Source organism: Pleurodeles waltl, chromosome 4_1 (genome assembly GCF_031143425.1).
Source record: "Pleurodeles waltl isolate 20211129_DDA chromosome 4_1, aPleWal1.hap1.20221129, whole genome shotgun sequence".
Taxonomy (NCBI): Eukaryota; Metazoa; Chordata; class Amphibia; order Caudata; family Salamandridae; genus Pleurodeles; species Pleurodeles waltl.
In genome coordinates this window covers 271,838,616-271,854,412 of record NC_090442.1, presented here as the reverse complement: position 1 = coordinate 271,854,412, position 15,797 = coordinate 271,838,616, and the positions used below count along the sequence as shown (strand labels likewise).

General features: G+C 42.7%; 1 protein-coding gene across 1 annotated transcript in view; it reads right to left on the bottom strand.

The window, feature by feature from the left end:
* Positions 1-15,797, bottom strand: part of EFCAB6 (EF-hand calcium binding domain 6) — a 469,029-nt gene that overhangs the window by 242,002 nt on the left and 211,230 nt on the right. The window contains exons 12-13 of the mRNA XM_069228294.1: positions 6,352-6,522; positions 3,916-3,984 (exon numbers count right to left, since the gene is read on the bottom strand). Coding sequence (XP_069084395.1) covers positions 3,916-3,984; positions 6,352-6,522 — 240 coding nt within the window. The remainder of the gene's footprint in view (positions 1-3,915; positions 3,985-6,351; positions 6,523-15,797) is intronic.

Genomic DNA, 15,797 nt, shown 5'->3' with positions numbered 1-15,797 from the left:
CAGCACTAGTAGCAGAAGCTATCATTGTCAAAGAGTGAGCCCAGGACTACGCTCGCACATGGGACTAGTGTATTGCATGTCCACAAAATAAAAAAACAAGCATTTGCAATGCAATGGGTCTCGCGTTTGCTCGAGTTAGAGCTACTATTGTTGTAAACTCCAACCTGACTTTTTTTGCCACATAAACTGAAAATGAAAAGTAAAACAGTTTCAGATAAGTGAGCCGATGGCTGCCATAAGCACAAAGCAGAAACACAAAAGGGAACAGAAGTAGGTTTGCATTGGAATGTATCGGCAAAAGTGCAATTATCCATGTTACCGGCAAAAGTGCAATTATCCATGTAACCGGCAAAAGTGCAATTATCCATGTAACAGGGTCGATGTCATAGAAAAGTGCTTGACTACTGCATAGCGAGATCGCGCTGCCTATGAAATAAAGAGAAAAAGTAGCCCAGAAACCATACGGAAAACATGGAGCCTTGTATGTTTTCAGTAGTTGGCTGGTGCGCTCGAGGAGGGCTAAACATCGGAAAATGCATGATGTATGCTTGCCTTTCACTAATGAAATCAAACAAATTTGTAAAGGCAAGCCCACGAACCAACCAAACTGATCAGCATAACATGAGCGTGGTTACAAGCCCACTGAGAGATTACAACAGGGACAGAGTGCTTTGTGCACTCAACCCTAAAACAGGATCAGAATTATGCAGTTTCGGCATGCAAGGGACACGATTGCACATCATGCAGGTTACATTCCCATACCCACAGTTTCCCACTAAGGTTTAATTTCTGCCAATTTGCACCTTTGTCAGAAATGAAAAGTATTTGTTTATTTCTTCATAAAAGACCACGCCAGCAGCAGCCATGCAACTGCTCTTGAGAACTGGAAAGAAAGAGAGCAAAACTTGTAGGCAATGATAAATTTGAGCCAATGGTTGGCGGAGGGAACCACAGTATGTATTTTTGGGGACCGGCACCTCTTGTTCCTGTTTGGACATTTACTGAGAGCAACAGGGTGAAAAACACACAAAGCGGAAAGACGGAGGAAGAGAAAGATGAAATGATTCTCAGAAAGGGAGAAAGTGGAAACCTGTAATAGTGAGATAAAGGGGCAGGGAGTGTACAGTAGATTAAAGAGGCCTGAAGTGAATTAAAGGCTACACAGCTTTGGTATTCGATGCACTCACATTTATTTTTACCGGCCCAGGCTTCTGAGCAAAGCTTTGGACACCAGCACTCATTCATTTACATATTAAGCACTGCCTGTAGGGGATCGACTATTCACCATTGACTATTCAGGAGTGATTAAAAGTTAGAACCATTGGCTTTACGTTCAGAGCAGTAGAGAGCAGAGGACAAACTTTTTGCTGACAGCCAAAACAGAAGTGCTTGTGATGCCTTAAATCAACGCAATGCCTTTTGTAAAATCAGGGATTCCAGATCATTTGGTAATTAACAGAAATGCAGCTTCAACATGGGAACTTGTATTGATCTTTAATAGTTGCATCTCTGCCAGAATGGAAACATTAAATGCTTCTTCAAGGAGAGTTCACATGTCAGCAGCAGCCAAATAACTGTGAGAAATGGACGGAAAAAAGAGGATGGAGCTTTTAGATGATTTGGCACCCTTGACCTTGAAACACTACCACTGCACTCAACACCAGGAGAAGAGCTGAGAGTATATACTCATATTTACTTAGCCAGGCAGAATAGAACTTACTGGTATCTCTTAAGTCAACACAGTGCATTTACTCTAATAAAGGATTTCAGACGTTTGAGAATTGGTATTTTTAAATGCTTCTGGTTTATAATTCATTTTGTTAATTGAGCATCTTTGCCACAATAGAAACCAAATGTCAGGAATAAGCGAAATAAGAGATGGATAACTCACGGTCCGTATGTGTGTGTGAGCATGAGGTCAACACACATATGAACATCAGGAGGATAAAAACAAGGATCCGAATAAAATAAGATGCTTACCATCATGCAATCCCATGACAATAACTTTGAAGAAGAGGATGATTGGTGCATAGGAAAACAACTAGCACATATTGTTTATTCAATAATATCATCAGAGAAGTACACAGTTTCAGGGATGTGGAATTCCTATTGCCGGATGCCTAGGACATATTGTTTGGGGTCAAGGGCAACAAGTTTTCATGTTTATTTTGTCCTTGGGACAAGCAGGGCCCAACCCCCTGCAGCACAAACCCTTTTGCTGCCAGTTTACAGAGAAGGGAACTGTCTGCAGTTGAGGCAATGGGTGTCCATATGTTAATGCTGGTCAAACTTGTATTTATGGTTCATTAATGAAGATCCTTCATTATTGCACTGTAAATAAACGTTCTAAGGTCACAGTGCACAGTGGGACAGTGGATCCAGTAAAAATAAAATAAAAAAAAGAAGTGTACACATGGTTGAAAAGTTCAGCAATATGACGCTAAGTATAATACTCCCAGAATGCTCTCTGATTAGATGCAAATATTTTCAGAAGCTTGTAAGCAAGAGTCATGATTCTTTGCTTTCAAAATAAAATGTTTCGCTACTATGAAATTTTAGGTGTTATTTCTCTGAAGCGTCATTTAATAAGATGTGTTGATGCATGCTAGTATTTCCCAAAAATATTCCTAATGGAAAATCAGTGTAACCATTTTTGACAAGATTATAGGAAGCATGAAAATAAACAAGCACTGGCAAAGCCAAACGATCCGAAATATTTGTGAGTCTTTTAGTTTTGTCAATGCATGTCTTGTTTTGACACGGCTTTTGTAACACTTTATTGTTGTGGGAGCTGTCAGCCCTCACCATTGTAACAAACATTGGCAAAAAGAAAAAAGCTCTTGTTCTCAAAAAGCACACATTGCCACCAGTGGCAGAACAAAAGCCCTGCAGCCTCCCTGCAGGGGGCCCCCTCAGCAAAGCACCTGCCCTGAGTGAGTCTGAAGGGGGGGCCCTCTATAGTCTTTGCAGGGGGCCCCCTCCATATTCTTTTCAGGGGGGCCCCCTCCAGTTTCGTTACACCCCTGATTGCCACAGTAGTTACTGGCACTGAAGAAAATTTCTTTGTGTGCTAATATGCTCCTTTGGAAGAGCAGAATGCGATCATTCACAGTAAAGCAAGCTGATAGACGGAGAAATAGAAGTTTAATAAAAACAAAATGTCTTTGTTCTCGCCAGACCGAATTAGGGACCCATTTCTTTAAAACAAATTCACAAATGTGCACCCATGGTATAGGTCTTTGACTTAGTGGTGATCATGAATGCACAAGACCTTACAGAAGTAGACCAGGAAATCGTACTCCTAGAAAATATTTGTTAACTGTATTTTAGCAGAAGCAAATATGCACGTGTAGATATGCTCATGTGAAAATATATATTGATCATTCACAAGTTCACTTTTCCTCCAAACACTTTTGTCCCAACCGTGGAAGAACCTCCACTTCTGCCATTGTCAGAAGTAAACTTCCATTGTTTCTCATTATGGGAAAAGATTAAAGAAGAGCTGGTGAAAATCCTTAAAACATGCAAGTTAGTAGGTTTGCAGACTCAAAAGCATTCCGGCCCTGGAACTACTGCTGCTTCCTCCAGCCCCAGTATGTAGATCTGCAGGAAGGTGGCAAAATAAGTAAATTGCTATAGTAGGGATTGAAACTGCAAGTATTCCAGCCCTATTATAGTAGTAGCCCTGGCATAATCAGAGAGGCTATTATCAGAGTGCTTTCATAATGGGATTGCTGCCATATTTGTTGCCGCACTACATGGCACCAAAGGGACAAGTAGATGTTTTTTTAAACAAAAGGCTTTATATCTAGGTTGTTGACAAAGTCAAGGGGAGAGCACAGGACACAACAGGACAATGATAGAAATCAAGCAGAAAAAGAACAAGTTTAAATCACAGCTTGCAATGCTACTTACAGTATGCCAGGCTAATACAACAGGTTTTTTCTTCACTGGGCTTGATTCCTGTAAGTGTGCACTGCCCATCTATTTGTAGAAATATGAAAAACAGGCATTTAGCAAATAATGAGCTCAATCTTGATTCTGACACACATGATTTATTAAGTAGCTCCTCTTGGCGTAACAGTTTCTAATTAAAGTCGGGATTCATCACCTTGAATGATTTCATGTGAATACATCAAAGCGCTATATTCAAGTCACCCGTACTGAACACACTTTGCTGACACCAGTTGCCGAGTTTTTCAGTTACATCAACAAACACAAAGCAATCAAACCCTGCCCAAATAAAAACAAGACAAGATAGAGTGGGTAATGACATGGTCTGCAGTTTTTGGAATAAGGATGTGTTATGAGGATATTGATAAATCCAGATGAATTATTTTAACTCTACAGGTGCGCCATTTCAAATTCTAATGGTGAAGCTGTGTGAAGTTCAGGTCTTAAGACTTTTCTGAAAAAATCCTTTTCGAAGGAAAGTTATTTTTGACTCACATTTTCTTAAAAGTTGTTGATGTTCCGAAACTTAAAAACGCTCCCATCTCACTAAATTGGTGGAACTGAACTTCGCAACATCCCGCACCAGTTTTCATAACGTCACATCATATCAAGGTAACTTTCGATGAGTGTACGATCGGTAGAGCGCACTATTGAGCAATAAATCATGGCTGCCTTTCTGAGATCAGTATGTGGTATCCTGTAATGTATCATGCACCCCATCTTCATCTGCAGATGCCTAGTGTAAGGACCCAATTGAAGTACAAAAGTGTAAAAGTACTGAGCAAGCCCCATGGCTCCGTATGAACATGCTTATACACGTCTGGCAATTCACAAACAGGTGTAATAAGTGGGCAGACATGTCAGTCGCTAGTTTCCAGGTATCCCATTACCAGGGCTACTGGAACTATGCAGCAGGGGAGGGACATATTATAAGGCAGGGTTGACTACAGTATGCATAAAAAAAGGCAAATTATGTGGCGCAATGCAACACATGTTATGATAATATCACTTCATTATTTTGTCATTTTTACTCTTACTCTGTCTGGGCTTTGGTTACACCTCATTAGAACCAGTTTAATAGCCAAATATAGCAATAGGCAACAGAAAGGTGACCAGTCAAGCTTGGAAAAGGCACTGCACTGCAACACGTGCCAATGTGTTTTTAGTAACTTTTGACCTAGAAACAATTTTGTTTTGGTTAAAATCTGCACATTATTCAACGGATGATGGATTGTAGGGCAAGTGCAGCAAATCTGTAATTTTGTGAAAAACGGCAGAGCTTCACCATTGCATAATCCCAGTGCCCATGAACCCCTATCATGTGACTCTCTTAAACCTGCCTAATCCTTGTGTGGCGGGGATACATAGTGTACAATTCCACACAGTACGAAGGGCGGATGAATGTGCAACAGCACAGGTATTTCTTTTTCTCTCTCTGGGGAAAACATTTCTCCCCACCTTAAGCGCCCACCAAATATCCGGGGTTATAAATTCCCTTTGCCGTCCGAGAAGGGAAGTTACAACAGCCCTTGAAAGAAGTAACTGTCCAACCATTTTCAGGGTGGGCAACAATCAGATTTCAGTTTGTCAATGTCCATAAACAGACATGTTCTGGATGTTCACAAACTAACAGGCCAGGCCACCACTTCCAACAGCCTTTTTCCTCCCCGTGCGTGGGATTTTCTACTGTGAAGGTTTCTCAGACTCGTAGCTGAGAGATCCGCAGTTTGAAATTCATTTACGGCTTCCAGAAATTCTTTTGAATTCCTGGCAGGAGTAAATGAGGTATTTTAGAATTGGGCCCTCTATGTAGAACCAGTAATATGGAACAATAGAAGAGCAACTTCCGGGCATGGAAATTGTGGCAGACCAATAATCAAATACTTGGTCTCCTCAAGTTTAGTTGATAGTGTTTATTATCATCATAGATAATAAAAAGTGCAGAATTTCCCACTATAAAGGACTCTTGCACGAATTTCTGATAAATATCGGGAGAACAGCTACATTTAAATGTATGGATGAAAAAAATTAACAATGATTTTCGAGACTTCAATTCCAGGAACTTTAAGTTAAGAGCTTTATAAGTCAAGAAGGACATCTTTAAGATACCATGGGGTTCCTTCGGGTCAATGTAGAGCATTTATGACCAGGGAGATGTGAGCATTGTAGTTTGTTTAGGTAAGCTGACAAAGAATCACAAATCATATGAGGGTTCTTTTGCATAACAAATGTGAAACTTCATGAAGTTTATTTACATTTCGAACATGGGGGAGGTGACGTTTGAGAATTGCACGCACATCCTGATAATGTGTCTGTATTTACTAAAACTTTTATGACATAAAATACGAATGCTACAACTGAATATCCCTCATTTAGAGAGGCAATCCAATTTCATACCAAGGATTCATGTTCTTCAAAGAGTTGTAAAAACTGATGGTAACTGAGGAACCCTGTATGTTGAGGGTCAAGGATTATCATTAGTTCTTTGAAGTCGCCATCTGTTATCCGAAACACTGTGCAGTCTATAATCCGGCGAAATTCCTTTCTGGTCACCTTTCCACTCTTACTCTGAAAAACAGAAGTTTGATCATACTTTTGTTTCTGAATAGAAAATAAACAAGGATGCACGTAGGTCATCAACAATAACACGATAACACAATGTTCTAAACAAAAAATCATTTTGCACAACATCACCATTTTCCAAAAATAAATTGAAAAGTGCAAAGCCAAGTGGAGAAACATATAAACGAACTAACGTCAATAGAAGCTTGGAACTAAGTTTAGCAAATATTTTGTTCAAGGTCTGCTATAAAACTTAATCCGAGATCAGTGCAAACATAAAGAACAAGTTACATTACTTCAATAACACTCTTTCTGGTAGATACGCCATAGAACCACAGATTCCGCACCTTTAGAATGTCCCCAGGCTCTAGTCTGCATCAGGAAGAAGTAAAACAGCATTGCTCCTGTGCACATGTAAGTGGCACCTTGCAGCTGCGCGATGGCTTCCTTCTGCCCTGGAAGTGACAAACGAAGCTGCAAATGAACACCACCTCTGTGCACTGACATCGCTTTTATTCTTGACTCTGTCTGTGCCCTCGGACCCAGAGCACTATGAGAATCAGAGGTACCAGTGTGCAGATTCCTAAATTGGGACCTTTGCAGCTTGGAAAAGAGACCATTCCACAAAATGGTGAGGTGGGAGGTCAGTGATGATTCTGCACTTAGATAAGAATATCCACCCGAAAGAACATTCCCAAATGTAAGTTGCTTGTTCTTCTAATGTATTCCTCACTTTAAAAATAAGTATTGAAGCAGTACCTTCCAAAGTGATTGGTCTGTGGAAAGGCTCAAGATGAAAAACCTTGTGGGACCAAATGCGCAAAATGCCCTTTCTGTCAGACCTGCTTGTCAAGGCAGTAGTGCTTTGTGAACGTGAGCAATGATGCCCATGTCGCAGCCTGTCAGATGTCAAGAACAGGCCCTCCATGTGCCAATGCAGTGGTAGCAGTCTTGGCCTGTGGTATAACGGGCCCTGAGTCCTTATGGAGGCTTCTTCTAGGCCAGTGTGTAGCAGATCGAAATGGAAAGGACTATCCAGCTTGACAAAGTCCTTTTCTGCACTGCCTTGCCTTTCTTTGTCCCAGAGAACACTACTCCTCAACCAAATGGTCTTTGGTGTGATCAATGTAAATTGTCAAGGCTCCTTTGGGGTTCCAGCTGAAAAATACTTTCCTCCTCTTTCGAGGGTGAGGTGAAGTAAAGAACAGTGGGAGGATGATGGACTGCCTAACGTAGAAAGGAGTCAGTTTATCTGGGAAAAAGGTGGTATTAAAGCGGCTGCACCGAGAGAGCTGGAAGCTCACTCAGGGGATGAGAATACGTTTTTAGTGGCAAGAAATACAGCGTTCAGACTCAGGAGACATGGTCAACAGCTGTACTTCAGCTTGAAAAGGAGTGCACATGAGGAAAGTGAGGGCCAAATTGAGATTCTACATTGGCATCACAAAGGGTTTGGGGGAAAAATATGTGTTAAACCTCTTATATGCCTCACCACAACAGGTGATTTACATTTAAACAAGGAAAACTGGTCAAGCAAATGAACAAAAGCTACAAGCACTGAAAAAAAACCTTTAGTAGTGCCCACTCCACGTCCTTGCTGGGCCAAAGATAAAACAAACAAGACACCCAACAGTGTGGCCTATAATAGGATCGTATGAAGGGTGGCACATCAGGCCACAAACTTGTCCCAGCACCTGGTGCAAACAGACTTTAGAGGGACTATAGAAGGACACCTGACAGCAAAAGTGATAGTCACAATTTTGGAGGAAGATGAATGCAGTCAACTGTAATCTCTCAATCCCCGCATCTCTGCACATGGAGGTGCAGATTGTGCAGGTTTGGGATGAGGACCCTGCCCTGCTGCTCTGACAGTAGATATTCCTGAGGCATTAGCCTGTTCGGAAGACAGATGCTCAAACCAGTGCCACTATGACAAACTGTGCCTTCTCATTCCTGATGATCTTCAGAACTCGGGATAAGAGAGGCAGCTTTGTAAAGGCGCACAGGAGTCCTGCGCACCACACTAGGCGGGGTGCATCTCTGAGAGACAGCTTTTTTGGAAACGCCATCATATGAACATTTTGAGCATGCCTGTTTTCGACGGTGGCAAAAAAATCTAGGGTACTCCCCATTCCTGGAAGATGTGCTGTGCCACCTTAGGATGTAACTTCTATTTGTCAGCCTCCATGCACTACCGGATGATTTTGTCCACCCTGGAGTTCAGAGATCCTGCCAGGTAGTTCACGACGAGCGAAATTTTCTGATGCTCCAGTCAGCTCCAGATATAAAAATAATCTTGGCACAGGACACCAAACTGCTATATGGCGGTGACGTTGCCTAGGAGGACAGGAATCAGCCGGCAGTCAGGTCTCAGCCAGGGGTGTCTTCTGATCTTCACCTCTCCAAGCTGACCTCCCCAGCCAAACAGTGATGCATCTGTCACCACCATCAGCTCTGGGTGGGAGAGTGAGAAGGGTCTGTCTCCAGTCCATCTGCAATTGAGAAACCATCACTGCTGATCTTTTGCAGTTTCCTCCAAAACCTTGATGGAATCCAACATGTTCCCCTGGTGCTGAAGACTTACTGAGACTTCAGGTTCCATTGAAAAGACTGCAGAGACACTCTCACTGAGACCCAGGACAGAGGCTGAAACATCTGGATTACAGCCTGAATGTCCTGGACTCTTTGTGATGGAGGGAAGATGTGAAACAAAACTATATTTAGCAAGGCTCCTGTGAAAGGGAACTTCCACAGAGGAGTCAGGAATGACTTTGGTACACTGATAGTGAACCCCAATGATGTGAAGAGGTTCACCTTTATTTGAAGCCTTCAACAGCCATTCGTCTAGGTAGGGGAAAACTGTAATCCCCAACCTCTGAAGGCGAGCTGCTGACACCACTATCAATTTCGCCAGCACTCGAGGGGCACTGGTGAAGTTGAAGGGAGGCACAGCAAATTCAAAATGCCCCTGGCCTACCCTGAACTGCAAGTAGCATCTGTGGGACTGCAGGATGGGTATATGAAATAAGGCATCCTTTAGGTGTTCAAAGCCACTATCCAGTCACCTGGTCCCATGGCAGATATGGCGTCGGCTAATATGAGCATCTTGAAATTGTCCTTCCGAGAGATGGCAGTCACAGTTCAGAGATCTAAAAGAGGACGAAGGCCTCCATCCTTCTTCACTACCAGGAAATAATGGAATTAACAGCGAGATCCTGTTTCCAAAGCCAGAATTCTTTTCATGCCTCCTTTGGCCAAAAAAGCCCCCACCTCTTGAAGGAGATAAACAGGTGCTCCTCTGAAAGCCACTCTGATGTGGGCGGAAGATGAGATGGCTCAGAAAGCAGTGGCAGGCGTAGCCCTGTTGAACATTCTGGGGGACATATCTGGGAAATGTTATATTTTGCCACCCTTGGAGGAAATGTCTGATCCTGATCCTGCCTCCTGGTGGCAGGGTGGCTGTGTGTCACTAAGAGCAAACTAAAGTGGCTTGGAGGCTGATACCATAGGGATGGAAATAGGGAAGTTCATTACCCCAAGCGGTTTGACTGCTTTATCTTCATCCCCAATCCTGAAAGGACTGGGGTGCCTGTTGAGAGGGTAGTGGGCCTTGGCACTACCTCTAGACTAGCCCCAAAAGGGATAAAATTCCTAAGGAAATTGACTAGCAGTAGTTCAGAGGCCCAATGAACACACTGAGGCCCAGCTCGCTTTAAAGAGCTCCAGGGCAGAATGAGTGTTCTTGTAAAGTAGGCAGGACCCATCGAAAGGCATATCCAATGAGTAATGCTTGCAGGTCTCAAGAGGAACCCATGGACCTCTTTCATGCATGACACTAAAGCACTACACCAGTTCCAGCTGCTCTGCTCAAGCAATCAGGACATATTTGGTTGCATCCTGACCATCTTGGATGGTTTGAGTCAGGGAGATCCAAAATTCTTCAGGGACTGCTGGCAGGATCTAGCTGAGGAATATCGTCCTACTAAAAAGCTAGCATTGATTGACCTCAGGGCTATGTTAACCGATGAAAACATTTATTTTCCTAATAGTCTCAATTCTCTTCGACTCTCTGTCTGGGGTGTCATAGGGAAAGATTTGTGGTTTACCATTCTGGTGGAAACTTGGACCCCCAGACTCTTTTGCTTGGAGTGCTGTATTAAGAAATGAGGGTTGCTGAGTGCAGGCCGGTGGTGTCTGACTGACTGCCTGTTCACCAGTGGGAAGGAACAAGGCTTAGGTCAGGCACCCAGTAATGTGTTGACCAGTGCCTCAATGAATGGCAGTAGAGGTTTGGGGAAAGCCTGTCCAGGCTGTAGAATGTCAGTCAGAAGATTTGTATTAAATTCCATAGTAGGAAGTTGTATGTCCAATACTGGAAAGAAAGAAACTGACATTGGTGCATAGGAGTGGCCCTCATGTGTGGCTCAGTTTTTCACTTCAAGGGCAAAACAAAGTTAATGCAGAGCTTCACGGTGCTACTGCCCGGCACATGGGAGCAATGCTGTTTTAAATCTTTTGGATCCAGTCTGGCACTAAGGGATATTCTAAGGGCAAGGAATCTATGGTTAGAAGTATCCACCGGAATAAACTTTTATCTGCAATCACACTGGAAATATCCAGTAAAACTTTGATATGCTTCTGAATAAACATGCATTTTTACAATGCGCTACACTGTCCAAACTTTGCTCCACAGCAAAGTTCAGCCAAAAAAGCAACAGGAACCTGTCAGTCTTAATCTAAGGCAACAAAGACGTCTTATTCTGTGTGTTGTTGATGTTTCCTTCCTCTGGTGAGTATTATTCATTGTTAGCCATTGTGATCTGATTTTCTTTCAGATTCATTTCTTTTTATTTTATCTATTTATAGTACTATGTTTTGTAGAACTAGCCACAAGAGCAACGTTCACATAAGACTAGATAAATACCAGAAGGCATATCTTCAAGGAAATGATGATGATGGAAGGAAGAATAGCTCATGCAATAAAGCATATGAGGAATATGTTGGAAAAGTTCATAAACTCAAGCAATACAGTGAGACGTGACCTTAACAGAGATGAAGATGGCCAAGAGGGAGAACAGTGTTAGCCACTGAAGTGTATTTGACACAAAAGCATCTTTAATTAATTTGAAAGTACAGTAAATTGGAGGTTAGTCTTAGCTCAATTGGTAGGCTGTTGCACAGTCTCAGTGCCAGAGAAGAGAAAGACTGGCTCATCGTATCCAATAGCCCCCTAGGCGCGGGAGTACTGGGCACACTGTGTAGCTGAAGGCTACTTCCCGTACCTATGGCTTACCTGGAAGGTCCCCAACTATGTCCAGCAGTTACTGGGGATGCAAGTGTAACGTGCACAAGGTGCAGACGAAGGTCACTCATTGTGTTCAATGTCTTATGGTGCAGCTAGTGACTATGCCTAGTGGCCCTATTAGCTCGTGTCCTGGATATATGGACCTGGCTCTGCATGCAGTACCCGATGAGTATTGAACCTGGCGATACCAAGATTATGAGTATTGGATTATAAAATATGCTATTTTGTTTATGGCGTTAACAGTAATGTCCACAAGCCCAGTTTTGAGAACCAAAGCCTATGATGTTTAGGGGGTCAAGAAGTAGTTTCAAGTATTTTTGCTGGCCACCGTGACTAGGGAGTTCGCTCAACCTTCGTGGGCTGCACCACAAGGAACCTGTCAGTACTGGGAATGCTACTGACCTTCCAGATACTCTTGCATGGTCATTTATTCACGTGTTGACCACAGTTTGGTTCGGAAAAATAATTAACTGTAACAGTTATATAGTTAAAACTTTTATACTTCAATCTAGAGCTTAAATCATGACTTGTAATTGTGCTAATAATAAGTAAAACATTAGCACAGGCAATTAGGAGAAATGTGAACATAAAGGGAATCTCTAACATTATAATACTGTCAACAGGAGCCTGCATTATGTTTTCTGCTGATCTTTACCCCAGTCTTCTGTACAGATATCTCTCCTCTTTGCTTGCGGAAGTCAATTTACGCTTCGAGGAAGTATAAGGGGGGGGAGGGGTGGGGGGGGGGGGTCTGATCACCACTCCAGCAGAGTCCTCTTGTACTGAATCTCCTCCCACTTAGGAGGTAAAAGCTGTGGTTTGTATACACTGTTGCAGGAAACAACAAGTATCACTTGTTTAACTAGATCACAAAATGTGCATGAAGTAATTGAAAGTAAAGAGTGATCGTAAAATGTACATGAAGTGATATGGAACACTGTATGGATTTTGCACCTTTCCAGGCAAAATACAAACATATGAACATCATTGCTAAATGAAGACAAATTATGAATGAAAGCACTGACGCCAAACAATGCTGACTGAATATACACATCCGCAATGTATTTCGAAAGATCATGAATCAGAAAAGACTTTCATAACAAGCACTTTAGTTCATATCATGGCAAATTAGGGATTGTAAACTACATTTTGTTAATCCACATCGTAGCCGGCATATAAGCATATAGGCCCGATTTAGACCTTGGTGGGAATACGCTGTCACAAACGAGAGGGATATCCATCCCCATAGGCTATTATGGGATCGTCATACAGCGGACGGGACATTTGTCACATTTGTGACAGAGTATGCCCCCCTCCCACCAAGATCTAAATCAGGCTCAGTCCTTAATTCTTAGAAAGTCCTTATAATGATAAGCTATGTGAGACAATTGTCTCGGATCTAAAACAAAAAAATCCCATCCAAGAATGAAAAAAAGTAATTAAAGCTGGTAATAAGGTCAAATGAACGGAAACTGGCAAACAACATAACTCCATTATTTAAAACAAATCTCAATTCTCTGAAACAAGATACATTTAAAAAAGGTATGTTATATAACAGTATTTAAAAGCTAAAAGCCTCTCAACTTTGACATCGCTTTAACATAAACATAACCTGTCAATTTCAGAAACTGCTTGATTTTAAAATATAAACTAGCGGTCAAAGGTTTGATTGACAGAACATGTCAGAACTTTACTCCCAAAGTTTACCTCGGATGCTAGAGGTAATGTTTTCTTCATTAGTAATTTACAAGGCATTCCAGTGTTATACCTGAGAAGCTGCAACAATCCCAGGTTCCTAGGAGTGCTCCTATAGTCTTATAAGAATCCAGTTTACAACCTTTATGAATGCATTTCGGATGCTTAAAGTACGCAGCACGTCTATGCGTGCTCAAGTGTAACACTTTTGTACAAATGCACTTTAAACATTATTTCTTTTTTTTTTAATTCTTCTATGGCATGTTTTTTCGCCATGGCGAATATCAATCACCCTCTTATATCCTCACCAATAGGGGGTTTGTAACTGTTCTAACAGGGACCCAGACTGCCCTTTACAGTTACAGATATTCTACATATACATGTTGGCTGGTGGTTGTGCACAAAGTTCCCAGGGCATTACTGCTCCAGAATGTCTTCTCCTTATTTATCTACACGAAAAAGGGGTACCGAACCATCTGACTGCCTGGCTACAACACTGAATTAAATAGTATAACCACATTATAGGACTCAGACACTTGCTTGCCAAGTCCTGAACATTTTTCAAAAGGCAACATAGGAGGGCAGGGTGGGCATCCATATTTAATTTATATTAAAAAAAGATTATTTCTGGGTGCTAGTACCACAGTACCAGTGCCCGTTACTTTTACCGCAGTACCCAGCGAGGCCCTCTGTGAGGTATTGCTCTACAGGAGGCTGAAGGCCGTGTGCAGCAGAGATTCATAGCGTTAGCTTCAGGGCCTGCCCAAAAGGTTGGGTGCTGGGTGGCAGCAGAAAGTGGGCACCAGGTCCAAACGCTGTGTGCAGTGGGGGCACTGGCCGCAGGTTGCCTGTGGGAGGTGTGCGCATGCTCACCTTTGAATATGATTATCAAAAACAGAAATTCACTGAAAAAAACAAATGATAAAGTGACGTTATAGTTAGACGTTGCAATGAAATAGGAACTAATGTTTAAAAAAACGAAAAAACACTGAAATTCTGTAGATCTAGCTTAATAAATGAAGTATAACTTCTGCCACTCCTATGCACTGCTTATGACTCCACCTATTACATCGCTCATGTCACAGGACGACCTGGAATCAAGTATCATCTGCAGTGTCTGAGACTCTAGTGGTTCATCAGGAAACATTGGCCAAATCTCTTGGATCGTGCAGGACACTTTAAAGTATTGTAAAAACTGACCCTGGTGTAAGTGAGGCACATCCTGAGCCTCTACCACTGTCAGGAATGCGCCATCGAGGTATAGATCCCCAGCAGTATTGCAGCCACTGGCAAACCAGTGCATCAGGTCCATCACTAATTAGATGTCTCGTATGGGCTTTAACCAAGAACGGGCAAGAGTTTAGCGTAGAGAGCCTGGCGAAACATCCATCTGGCCACCTGTTCCCACGCCACCACCACCTGCCGGACAATGAAGAGGTAGTCATCAGGGATACCCGTCCCCAACATCAGGGAGTGTGGGAGGTTCACCTTAGCGTCCCATACACCAAGCAGATTCTTTTGCATGTTTGGGTTGTCTTAACACCACTGAGCAGCATACTGCAGGAGGCTTGCAAAATGGTATGGTCTGAGATCCGGCAGCCCCAGGCCCTCTAGGTCAGTGTCTAATTTCAGTATATCCAGCCTAACTCTGCTGCATCTACCTGCCCACACCAGGAACACCAGACATTTGTTGAGGGGGTTAAAGGTAGAGGGTGGAATTTCGTACATGGTGTTTTGCAGGGCATAGAGAAATTGGGGTTAGGAAAACCATTGTACTTGGAGTGACTCTGCCCATCACTGAGAGCGGTAGTCATATCCAAAAGTGGATGGAGTCTTCTAGAGCCCGTAGGACCCTGCCCATATTAAGATAATAGCGGGCTGCTGAGGTAGTCGTTATCTGGATTCACAGCTACCGAAAGTGATCCTTCTCCCAGTGTAACTCCGTCACAGGAAGCTCGGCTGGGGACATCTTTGCCAATGCAGCCAAAGGAAACAGCACTGTTTTCTGTTTACTAATTTGGAGGCCCGTTGCAGCTCCAAACTCACACATTTTGCATAGTATTATCTCCACTGACTGCTCAGGGAGCGTAACATACAGCAGCATGTCATCCGCGTAGAGTGAAAACACGTGTGGGTAGCCCCCCACCTCGACTTCCCCACTCGATCATGTCGTGGTGGAGATGTATCGCCAGTGGCTCCATTGCCAGAGCAAAAAGAAGCAGCAATAGGGGGCAATCTTGTCTAGTGCCCCTTTCTATGGGAAAGTGTTCTGACACAACAG